General features: G+C 36.3%; 1 protein-coding gene across 7 annotated transcripts in view; it reads left to right on the forward strand.

The window, feature by feature from the left end:
* Window positions 1-11574, forward strand: part of LOC139976782 (uncharacterized) — a 162177-nt gene extending 150603 nt beyond the window's left edge. For 6 of the 7 annotated variants that reach the window (XM_071985545.1, XM_071985546.1, XM_071985543.1 and 3 more), the window contains 4 exons: window positions 4429-4493; window positions 5209-5239; window positions 6011-6093; window positions 9802-11574. In XM_071985545.1, coding sequence (XP_071841646.1) covers window positions 4429-4493; window positions 5209-5239; window positions 6011-6072 — 158 coding nt within the window. In that variant the 3' untranslated portion in view covers window positions 6073-6093; window positions 9802-11574. Of the gene's footprint in view, window positions 1-4428; window positions 4494-5208; window positions 5240-6010; window positions 6094-6722; window positions 8311-9801 lie in introns of those variants that run through there. The other variant, XM_071985547.1, reaches the window with a different exon arrangement.
* The last annotated feature ends 688 nt before the right edge of the window (window positions 11575-12262 follow it).

Consider the following 12262-nt stretch of genomic DNA (forward strand, 5'->3'; position numbering starts at 1 on the left):
GGAAATGTTAACTTTAGGCTAAATTATTATTGATGTTTGTGTTTCAAAGCAAAACACTTTTCTCAGGATATTTAAACTCTGTTTCAAATTAAATTGGCTACTAACTACCAAAATGTTAACAAGGAGTATTCGATGGAGAAGTATGTTGTAAATATGATCACCCTTTGGAAGGAATTGGTTGGGTGAGAGCAAGAAGAACAAATGTAAACAAGGGATACTTGATGGAGAATAATGTTGTAAATATGCTCACCATCAGGAAGGAATTGGTTGGATGGGAGCGAGAAGAAACTCAACATTATTGCAACTAGAAAACCTGTCTCTCAATATTGTGACACTATGTGATCTACACTGATATCAAACTCAACAATTTCCTTTTCATTACACTGTTAATTCTAATTGGGCATACTACTAATTCTCATATCAATTATTAACCTAGCAATAGTAACCTCATTTGACTAACAAGTTATTGCATCTTCCATATCTATTCATCAATATTTCACACACTCACCTGATCTTTAGGAATAGAGGATTGAATGTTTAAAGTCGGGGGGTTTATAGTCGGGTAAGGCACAAACTTTGAAGCCAGTGGAACATGAAAATAACACTGACTTGATGTACATAGAAAACCACAAAAGTAACTCAGGACCTTCCAAAGTGACAATTTATTTTTTAGTATTAACTCCCTGTGTAGTTCAAAATAATATTGTTATTGTTTACATTTAGAGACCCTGGTAGGATATTCTTGCAGGATATTCTTCAGAGGCTAACTGAAACGACAACAGACTAAAAGGAGAAGTTTTAAATAGACATATGGACATACAGCTAACTTGAACTGTGAATTGAAAAAAATGAATAAGGCCAAAGTAGAAAGAAAGGTGAGATGAAAGGGAGAGGTGATGATGATCAGATTAAAATTTGAATGAAGTCTGCAGGATGAATATCTACGTGCACTCCTTTCTTCAATATTCAGTATTTGAATATCTGTCTATGGAATGGCTGTGCCACATTTCATTACATCGTTTATTGCAACCAAAGAGCACTTCTTAAAGCACAGCATTAAGCCCACAAGACCCCATCACCATTGTACCTTTTGCCCTTGGCAAGGCATCAAAAATCAAAATCAAGTTTTGCTGTCTAACTGAAGACCAGTTTTGTTCATCAAATTCAGAATGCATTCTAACCAAATATCCCTAATTAGGTCAAATCATTAATAGCCTAAGTATTACCCTCCATCACTTTGGTGATACATTATACATATTGTTTTTTATCTCAATACATTACATGTATAGAGATATTGTAACAGTAAGTGGGACTCTCTCTTCTCTTAAAAAAATTTCAGCGTCTTCATACAAAGCTCTTTTTCTCTGGAATTTCCAGAGCAAGAATATATCATATAGACCAACAAAAGTTACTATTTTTTATTCGAGAATTATATCTCATTCTATGACTTTTTCACCGATTTATGTCGAAATCGGGCCAAATCGGACTGAAAATCGATTGAATCACAACGTTTTTGCACACGCTCCGAAACTTGTTTGTAGGGAACTTTTCCCCACGTTTTCCTGCTCATTTGTTAATTATTATTCGATGTCTATGGTTTATTATGGGCACGTGACATATTACTTCTCAGCGATTGGTTTGTTATCTGCAGTTTAATGTTTTATGAAAGAGAATAGAATAAAATTGTCTTTTAACAGTGGTATCGTCTACGATAGGGTCCTATTTATTATACTTTTTATTAACATTTTAAACTTCCATTTGTTTTTACAGGTAGGTATGAATAAAACTTTTACTAGCTGTAAATGACATTTTATGGCTTTTATTTGCTTTATTTGATGTTTAAATGATTTTTCTTTCTTAAAACAACACTGAGCTGCCGCCCCTACTTTTAGTAAAAAGGTCCGTTTTTGATGATTAAGCCCCGCCTCCAAGTCTGGTTTATAGCAGATTGGCTATGACTCATGGACAGCTACATGTTAGATATACGAAAATGGCTACCCTCGCGACCAATTTTCTGTACTGTAGTTAGGTACGCCAGGTGTAGTGTATTGCCACATTCTGTACTGCTGAATTCTACGTAGTGCATTTAATTTATATTAGGCCTTCGTTTTTGTGACATCCATTTAAGGATAGTACTGGTGTTCAGGTAGCTTTTCAGAGCAAGGGCCATGATAAGTTTGTTTGATTGCCCTTCATGTATTTTTGTATAATTACGTTTACACATTTTTGTACTTCTGAAGGCTACTTAGGCCTAGGCCTAATGCATTTAAAAAATATATATAGGCCTAGGCCTATTACTATTATTAGGCTTTCAGTGATTACCACACTAGCATTGTACTGGTGTTCAGACAGCTTTTCCTAGGATGGACCAGGGTAAGTTTGTTTGATGTGTACGTATGAAAGAGGAGCCGGCCATAGCATCACAACTTTTATAAGACTATAAAAATTGTATAAGGTTATGTTTTATTTATAAGGATATAAGATGTATAAGGTTATAAGAAGTATGTTTAGCTTTCTTTTGAACCTGTGATGTTTGACATAAAATGTACAAAGAAATAAAATAAAATAACAAAATGGAGAGGAACTGAGGTGGCTATGAGGGGAGGAGGAGGCCACTCATCACTTTCAAATAAAAACTTGTAATCTTCTGTTACATTATTTTTTCCAAGTCATAAATCCATGAAATCTTCATGTCAGAAAAATTGAGATGGAAACAGTGGGTTGTTTTGATACTTGGAAGTGGACACAGTTTTGATAGTAGTCACCACTACAGTCTACAGTAACATACAGTAGGTCGATAGGCCTAGCTCTCAAGGCGGGCGTCAAGAATATGGTCGAGTTCGCCTCTTCAAATTTGGCCGTTGTCATTGACGTCAAACTATATGACCAAAAAGTCCAACAGAGACTGACCCAAGATGAAGGATACCACATAAAAAACAAGTTCTTAGGTATTCTATGACATTATTAAACCTTGCAACGTCGTTCTTTCGACGAACAGGCAATGAGCGCTAAAGGCAACACTAGCAGGATAACGTGTAACCTGCAGAGACTATTCGTGGCAAAGTAGCTTAAATGCAAGTTATATATTTGTTGTACCATGATTGATATCAAGGGCGGCGGAACCGGGGGGCACAGGGGGCACGTGCCCCCCCCCCACTTTTCCCCGGATTAAAAATGTGCCCTTTTTCTACATAAAAATTGAGGTGTCTCAAGTTAGCAAGAGGCCAGGGAACCAGAATGAACACTCGGGAAGGGCCGTTTCTGGCCATCTGAGGGGTTTGAAAAACCAAAAATTTTCTTGTACGCTCCGCGCCAACCGATGGTGGCGCTCCGCTAAGATAGTCGTGCATACAACTTTGCAAATCCTGGCTACGCCCCTGACTTTTAAGGAATTTCTGTGGGTCAAACTCAAAGCTATTTCGAATGGGAAAAAAATTGTTAAGATATTAACAAGAAATAAACTCTAATTCGGAAGATTCCTACATCAGCAACTAGCATGATTTCGCCTCATTTTGTCTCAAAAGAAAACTTGTTCCCTTGTTTCCCAATTTGCACATTGGATATTGCAGTGCTAGTATGCATATTTTCCTTGAGGGGGGGGGGTGTTGATGGAGTGATGTGTATACGCAAATAAGATAATACAATAAGAGTTATAAAGGGTACTAAATATAAGGCTGCATCAGTCCAATCGAATTTCTGCAAAGTGCCCTTTGATGTCGGTGCCCCCCCCCCCCCAGATTAAAAGTGCTTCCGCCGCCCTTGATTGATATTGATAATTGTAGAGACAGAGCAAAGATTTGAAATTAGGAATCAAAATTTAAACTTCCAGTATTGAGATACTGCGTCATTGATGCTCTTGTTTGATTTTGTTTTGCTACATTTTTAAAGTTATCTTACAACCAAACTTGCTGTTTGGACATCGAAAGTGTAAGGCCTGGTTGAACGTTGGACAACCAGAAAAATCCTTAAAACTTTGCCCTGTACTTGCAGTACATTGCTATTACTAATGATATCCAAATTCATATTATGTTGCAAGCTATAGTTCAAATTACAATAGCAATAAGTTATTTATCCTCTCCAGTACCCTGTACAAAATCTGGTGCTTCGTGAATGGCAGTAAGAAAACCAAATTACAGTAGAACATGAATTCAAGTGATATCTAGTTTTATCTTAGAATTGTTGGCTCAATTAGATACCAGTAATGTAAGGAAGTCAGTGTAGATGGTTTGTGCTTATTTGTAGTAAAATCAATAAATAATAAATTAATAATAATTAATATATAGTATTCTAATTTCATTAGCTGGAAGCAAAGTAATTATACTTTAGACTTGATCGGCTACTTGAATAAGTAGTAAGTAGGTTGGTGTAGCGTAACTTAATACTATTTGGAATTTTCATTCTGTAATCATGTTTTCTTTAAACACACAGCTTCGGATCGGGAAGAAATGAAACCTATTCAAAGTGAAACAAAAGACAAGCAGATTTCTGATCTGGTCAGTATTTAAGAAAAGCTATGATCAGAGCTACAAAATGCTCTCACTTCCCTCAAGTGGCAAATAAATTAAACCTTAAACAACATGCACTGACTATTTTCCTCAAACAACCAAGGTAGACTTCAGATAAACTTACTGCTGTCTGTCCAATGGATTTTGGTTCAGTGACAATGGTAACATTAGTAATATTTTAATATGTGTGTCTCTCATGAAGGGAATCAGTATTTCCTTCTGATGTATGCAGAATAATGCTCCATGTTAAGCACTAGAAGTACTTTGTTTGTGGAGGTTGATGGGCATTGAGGTCAGTAAAGAATGTAAACAGACCTGCAAACATGGTATCTAAAGAAAGGCAACTTGAACAGGATTCATAGTGGGTATGTGGATGCATCCCAGTGGAATTAATGTCATTGCTTGTGGTGGTAGTGGATAAAGATCATTTTTAATCTAAAGTGTAAAACCTTGTTAACAGTGTTATCTACCTAATATGTGTACTGTACTAGAGGTGGCATAGAATAGACTTACTACATCTATAGGGATACAGCATTTAATGCCACTTATTTGGTAATGGCATTATTTATTTCATGTGGTTTGTCATGCTATGTTTAACACACCATAGAAATAGCTTCTTAACTAAACTGATCATATCGTTGCTTTGATTTTTAGCACTCTATGAATTTAATATTCAAATTCTCTTCCTTTCTTACATGTTTAGGAGGATAAAATTGCTGCACCGGAGGCAACATGTAAGTCATTTGTTTATAAATTTGAGATTACAGGGTACTGTAGTTGACAGTGTCATCAGTTTAGCCTGAAAGAAACTGTAAAATGACATGTAATTTTAACACCTGGTACACCAAAAACATTGATATTCGGAAGATCTATATTAAGAAGTGCTGTAGATGTGACTTACCTAATAATATAGGCATTACAGACTGTGTCTAGTGTAAAGTAACAATACTTCTAAAGTAGGCAGAAGTAACAAGTCCTACATAGACTTTATACTCGGAAGATCTATACTAGTAACTGCTGTAGATGTGACTTACCTAATACTATAGGCATTACAGACTGTGTCTAGTGTAAAGTAACAATACTTCTAAAGTAGGCAGAAGTAACAAGTCCTACATAGACTTGAATAACCATTAAAATGTAAAAGTCCCTTACTGGACTGTGAATTTCTGTTTATAACCAAGAAGATGCTAAGAAAAGGGGTAGAAGTATTCACAAATATAATCAAGGTGAATTGTTTCTTAAAAGTTAACAGTATATCCAGTTTTCTGTTAAGAAAGAGCATCCTCTACAGTGTGAATAAAGAGAAGGCTAAGCTCAACAAATGAATGTATTCTAAGCTGTATGGTGATATAGTTATTGATAATGTCTGAGCTTGATTCTCTTTTAAAGCATACACAGATAATGCACTTCCAACTACAGCAATTGGTAGCTAATGCTTTCTATACTCGTTGAAGATAAAGAAGAATCTGCTACAGTTGGTTGTACATTTCTATTTCTTCCAACAGTAAATAACATTCAAACAGAATTGATAGAAGGGGAGGAAGCAGTGAGTAATCTGAAAGATTAACTGGAGCAGAAGGAGATACAGGTGTGTATTAAAGTTTATCCATTTCATTCCACAAACTTGAAGTTGCCAGTGAATTGTGATCATGGGTTGGTTGCATTTCCAGTAGTATTATTTTTTTGAGGATTTTGCCTTCTTTCAGTACAAATAAATTGTCTTCATGCTTTAAGATTCAATACTTGAAGCATGAGTGCCCTACCATATCTGATTGCTTGATGCTGTTTTAGGAGGAGGCAAATCAAATGCACTGCGCACTTGTATGTTAACTTTCATTTGGTGAAGAACAGCTAGGTTGGCATGTTTTGTGATCTATTGCGTTCATATTTTGAGTAATACTTGAAGTATGTTTAGTAAAATTGGTAAACAAATTCAAAAAGCTGGTTAAAGGTTTTAAATTATATCTAGAAGCAACTCAAAACAGTTTGTAACTCTTTGATACACTGTAAAGAATACAAATAGAATCGATCTGAAAGTGAATAGAAATGACCAAGATGTTGAACTAGACAAGGATGACATGAATGTAAGATTCTTTTTCTGTCTTGCATTAATAGTCAATAAAAAGGTTGTAAATGAAGAAATATTAGTGGGTTGATGTTCTGTTGTCATTACCAATGAGCTGATTTATTTTCTTCTTTTGTTTGTTGTTTGACCAGAATTATAAAAATGGAACAACCAACCCTTAATTTGAAGGAAAAGCCGAGGATGCCATTACCTACACAGAAGGAACCACATACTAAAAGTGGGTTGCTGAAGTTACTGCCAAAACACTCTAAACATGGATGAGAGTATTGTAAAGAGTGTCAACAAGTTTAATTTGTACATCAATGTTAGCTATGTATTTGTAAAAGTGACATATGCTCACCTAGTACATTTGATCATCTTGGACTAAGTGAATTGTGATAGTTGAGTATGGTTGGTATCTCCTGTAGAAGATGATCTAAACTTTGTTTCTCAGGGTCAATAGAAGTGCATCGTACAAAGACATTTTGTGACACTCTCTTTTGGATACAAATGGATATTTTACATGAATGATAAAAAATCCTCTATTTTAACCTTGGATAAAAATCTGTTATGCCTAAATTTAAAGTCATCTATGCAATCACTTGTCAGTACGTATCAGACTACAAGATTTCGTCTAAATGACCCACAACTGCAAAGGCAAATGGCCTGCTTAAATGTATAGTTTGAGTTAAGTCATTCGGTCATAAGGTATATTAAAACATTGTCTTTCACTGCCCACCAATTCCAGTCATTTTTAATCAGGCATTCATGTATTCATGCATTTATTTATTTCCAGCAAGTGGAAACTTTTTATGTAAATATATACAATGAGATATATATAAAGTAAATCATCCATTGAAAATGCCTTTCAGTTACCAAATAAAAGTTATTTTTCTATTTATTTCTAAACCATGTAGTTTAAAGGAATAACGAAGGCAGGATTAAAGACATTTATCTTATCCAGTAACCTAAAAACTCTCTAGTGTTCGATTTTTAAGATAACTGCTTCCTGTTAGACTGAATATGCTCTCTTTGAAACTTGGCACCTAGAGCCTAACCACAGTACACAGTAATCCGCCATTGATTATGTATTACGCTTGAAATTCCATATTGCTGAAGTCAGAGAGGAACAACAAAGTCATTTCCTTGTGGTAGACTCCCCGTGGAAAATATTCAGGTTTTGTTGCCAGGGTTAGAACTATAGAAGGCCTTTTAATTTCCTATGAGCCCAAAGCAGTTTAAACTATGAAGGAGCCACCGGAAGGTCAATAGTTACGGGAAAAAATCAAGAGTTTGATACCTGCCTTCGAAACAGTTATTCCTTTAAGCATAATGAAAGGTTTTTTTGACAACATTAAGTTTATCAACAACATGGACTTATTATGGACAGATATGCCATCTTTGCAATTGAATCAAATTTGAAAAAACTATGCCCTTTTGTAACAATTTTTATAACAATACTGTATTTTGGTAAAAGAGAAGTGGAAATATTTTGTTGGTGCTAGTTTGAGTGTGATTATGCTATTGTACTCCAACATTGAAAAGTGTTTTATGTGCTAGAACAATTAGCATATGGATAACTCCAGCTTAGGTATTTGTATCTGATCTGCCTTTCACGTATTTGTAATGTTATTTAGTATCGCCCATTGCTTTCAGTACTATTCATTTCAAAGGGTATTTAGTTCACACTGTACTACACATGTTATTGTTTATACTTAATTAAAGAGGTTATGAAATGGACGTACTTTTCTTTATCGTCTTATTCTGTACACTTGTCGTTTTTCAATGATACCCAATTTGTGTCAAACGAAGGTTGCATCCTCGAGGAATAAACGATCAAAAATTATAGGGTAATAAAATCTTCCTAAAAATTGTTGTATACAGGGTAATGCGGCGTGACGTCAGTCGAGAAACTTAGCTCACTTCCGGGACGCTATGTTAACATTCTTAAACGTCTGAGAACAAACAACATTACACAGTTGCAGTGATCTGTAGTAATTGAGATTTGGTGTTTGGAGTTTTGTCTCTATGTATATTTATCTCGTAACTGTTAAATTTGCCGAGCCGATGTGTGGTTGCAGGTTCCTCCACCACAAGTAAAGACGGATTTCACCTGCACGCTTTTCCAAAAGATGACAGAAAATCGAAGATTTTGGACACGACTCGTTCAAAACACTACACATAACACAACGTTACGCGTGCTTGTGGGCCTATATTATTGCCAAATTACTTGTTATGACCACAGCCTAGGCCTTCTTGATGCAGCAAATTTTTGTTAATGGTTGCCTAATATTTTACACAATACTTACAACCAGTAGGATACTATATCTGCAATTTTTCTTTTGTGGTAAAACTGGCGTTGTGTTATGAATTTACGTAACAGTTGAGAGATACAATTACACGGGCTAGCCTGTTATGCAACATCCATTAGTTAGTCACCAGGGGTCAAATTGTGAAAACCCTGTAAACGCAGTATCTCAAAAAAGTAAGCTTGGGCAGATCGCATATTGTATATGTGTATGGACCAAGAAGCCTATAGTTTTTTGTGGAGGTCAATGGTCATTTTGGGTCACCAGGGGTCAAATGGTTGAAGCCTTGTAACAAGATATCTCAAGAAGGTAAGCTTGGGCAAACCTCATATTAGGTGTGTAGAAGTACCACATTGATTACAACAAGCACATTGCTTTTGGTGGAGGTCGATGGTATTTGGGGTCATTAGCGGCCAAATTGTGAAAACCTTGTAAACATGCTATTGCAAGAAGGGAACAATGGACAAATCTCATACTTGGTTTGTAGATAAATCATATCATTGTTAAGGAGCCTGTATTGTTGCTTTTGGTCAAGGGCGGCGGAAGCACTTTTAATCTGAGGGGGGGGGGGGCACCGACATCAAAGGGCACATTGCAGAAATTCGATTGGACTGATGCAGCCTTATATTTAGTACCCTTTATAACTCTTATTGTATTATCTTATTTGCGTATACACATCACTCCATCAACGCCCACCCCCCCCCCCTGAAGGAAAATATGCATACTAGCACTGCAATATCCAATGTGCAAATTGGGAATCAAGGAACAAGTTTTCTTTTGAGACAAAATGAGGTGAAATCATGCAAGTTGCTAATGTATTGAAAGTTAATATAAAAGCTGTAAATGAAGAAATATTAGTGGTTTGATGTTCTGTTGTCATTTCCAAATGAGCTGATTTATTTTCTTCCTTTTGTTTGACCAGACTTATAAAAATGGAAGAATCAGCCCTGCATTTAAAGGAAAAGGCGAGGATGCCTTAACACGCATAGAAGAAATCACATGCTAAAACTGGGTGATTATGATTTGCTGAAGTGAATGACAAAAATTCTACACATGGATACGATTATTGTAAAGAGTGCAAACGATTAATTTGTACCACAATTTTATCTATGTTTTTGTAAAAGTGACACATGCTCAGCTAGTACATTTGATCATCGGTGGACTAAGTGAATTGTGATAGTTGAGTATGGCTGATATCTCCTGCAGGTTATCTAAACTTTGTTTCTCAGGGTCAATATAAGTGCTTTGCACAAAGACATTTTTGGCACATACTTTGGATACAAATTAATATGTTGCACGACTGATAAAAAATCGTCTATTTTAACCTTGGATAAAAAAAAGGTTATGCTTAACTTAAAATGCATCTATGTTATCACGTGTCAGCATGTATCATACTAGAAGATTTCTTCTAAATAACCCACAAATACAATGGACAATGGATCATGTGAAGAACATCGTACCCGCGGCTTGCTTCGCAATTCAGAAAATCGGTCAGCTAAGCAGATTTCTCGACCAGAAATCCACAGAGAGGCTCGTTCATGCCTCCACCACTTTTCGTTTGGATTATTGTAATAGTTTATAATATGGTTTACAAACGGGCGATATTTCAAAGCTAAAGCGAGTAGAGAATTCCGCTGCCCGTCTAGTGACCCGTTCCAGGAAGCATGGTCTTATTTCACCGATTCTAAGCGACCTACACAGTCTTCCGATAGAATACAGTGTCAATTACAAATAGCAATGCTGACCTTCAAATCTCTTCATGGCGTGGCTCCTGCTTACATATCGGATCACATCAAAGAATAACGTTTCCGGCCGGTCTCTCCGCTCATCATCTGAACTTCTTCTACGTCACCCACATCACTCGAGGACCAAGTTCTACAGAGGTAGACGGTTTTCTGTCGCTGCTCCGGTTGTTTGGAACAGCTTACCTTCAGATCTCCGCAATTTGAACAATCTTAATAGTTTTAGGAAGAATTTGAAGACTTATATTTTTGGTTCCTTGCTTTAGCAAAAGGAACCTATGTAGTCAGGTTGGCGTGCATGTGTGTCTGGACTAAAGATCTGCCATATGGAGAAGATGTGCCCTATTGTTTTTGGTGCCCACAAAGGTCAGTTATGGTCCAAAAAACGAAAATATTAAAACTACAATAACTCCCAGTGCCAATGTGTGACAAAGTTGATATTTTTGGGACAAGTTGTGAACTGGTTAGACCGTTAGGGGAACATTTTGAAATTTATCATTCATGTGATCCGAGGTCACCAAAGGTCAATTAATGATAAAAACCTAGTATTTTTGTGATAACTTGAGAACGAATTGTCCGATAGGGTTGGGAGTTGCTATGATGTAATCCAATTGTTGACCCACATCTGGGTAACCCTTGACCTCAATTTGACCTCTGGTAACCTTTAAGTGTTTTGGGGATTTTTACAGTTTCGATGCTATTTTCAGATACATGTCAAAGGTACCTTCTGATCATAAATGTCAATTGGTTGATCCCAGCTGTGTGACCTTCGTGTGCGAAGTTATACGACGTCAAAGTTAATTTCAGACATTTAATGCAATAGCTCCCAGCAGTGCCAAGGTGTGCCACAGTTGATATTTTTGGACAAGTTGCAAATGGTATAGGGGTATATTTTCAAACTGTGTACATAATAACACAATAATAATAATAAAGATAGAGTTTCAAAGCACAACTTTCTCTTCCTTGTCTACTTTCCATTATTTTAACAACTGGCTAATTAGGATGCTTTGGATCGTAACAAAAAAATGTATTTTCATAGAATTCCTATGGCACATTAATCAGGCACACTTGACGTGAATGTGGTGAGATGTGGTGGAATGTTATTTCATATCTTCCATATCCATTCATCAACATTTCACACTCTCCTGATCTTTAGTAATAGAGGATAGAATGTGTATAGTAGGGGTAAGGCACAAACTTTGAAGCCAGTGGGACATGAATATAACACTGATTTGGTGTAGAAAACCACAAAATTAACCAAGGACTTTCCAAATTGACAAAAAAATATCACTATTAACCCTTGTGTAGTAACTATAGTATTATCGTTTACATTTAAAGAACCTGGCAGTAACGTCTTTGCAGGATATTCTTCAGATGCTAATTGAAACTAAAATAGACTAAGGAGACATTTTAAATAGACAATTGAACATACATCTACATTGACCTGTGAATTGAACTATGGATAGAGCCAAAGTAAAAGAAAAGTGAGATGAATGGAAGACAGGGGCGGATCAAGGATTTTGAGAAAGGGGGGGGCCGACATCCCGATGGTAGCACTTTAGTGATCTGCGTCCTGGGGGAAGGGTCTAGGGGTTTGGTTAATTGTGAGTGCTTAGATGCAAAATGGTGAAACATTTCGCC

Source organism: Apostichopus japonicus, chromosome 12 (genome assembly GCF_037975245.1).
Source record: "Apostichopus japonicus isolate 1M-3 chromosome 12, ASM3797524v1, whole genome shotgun sequence".
NCBI classification, from domain to species: domain Eukaryota; kingdom Metazoa; phylum Echinodermata; class Holothuroidea; order Aspidochirotida; family Stichopodidae; genus Apostichopus; species Apostichopus japonicus.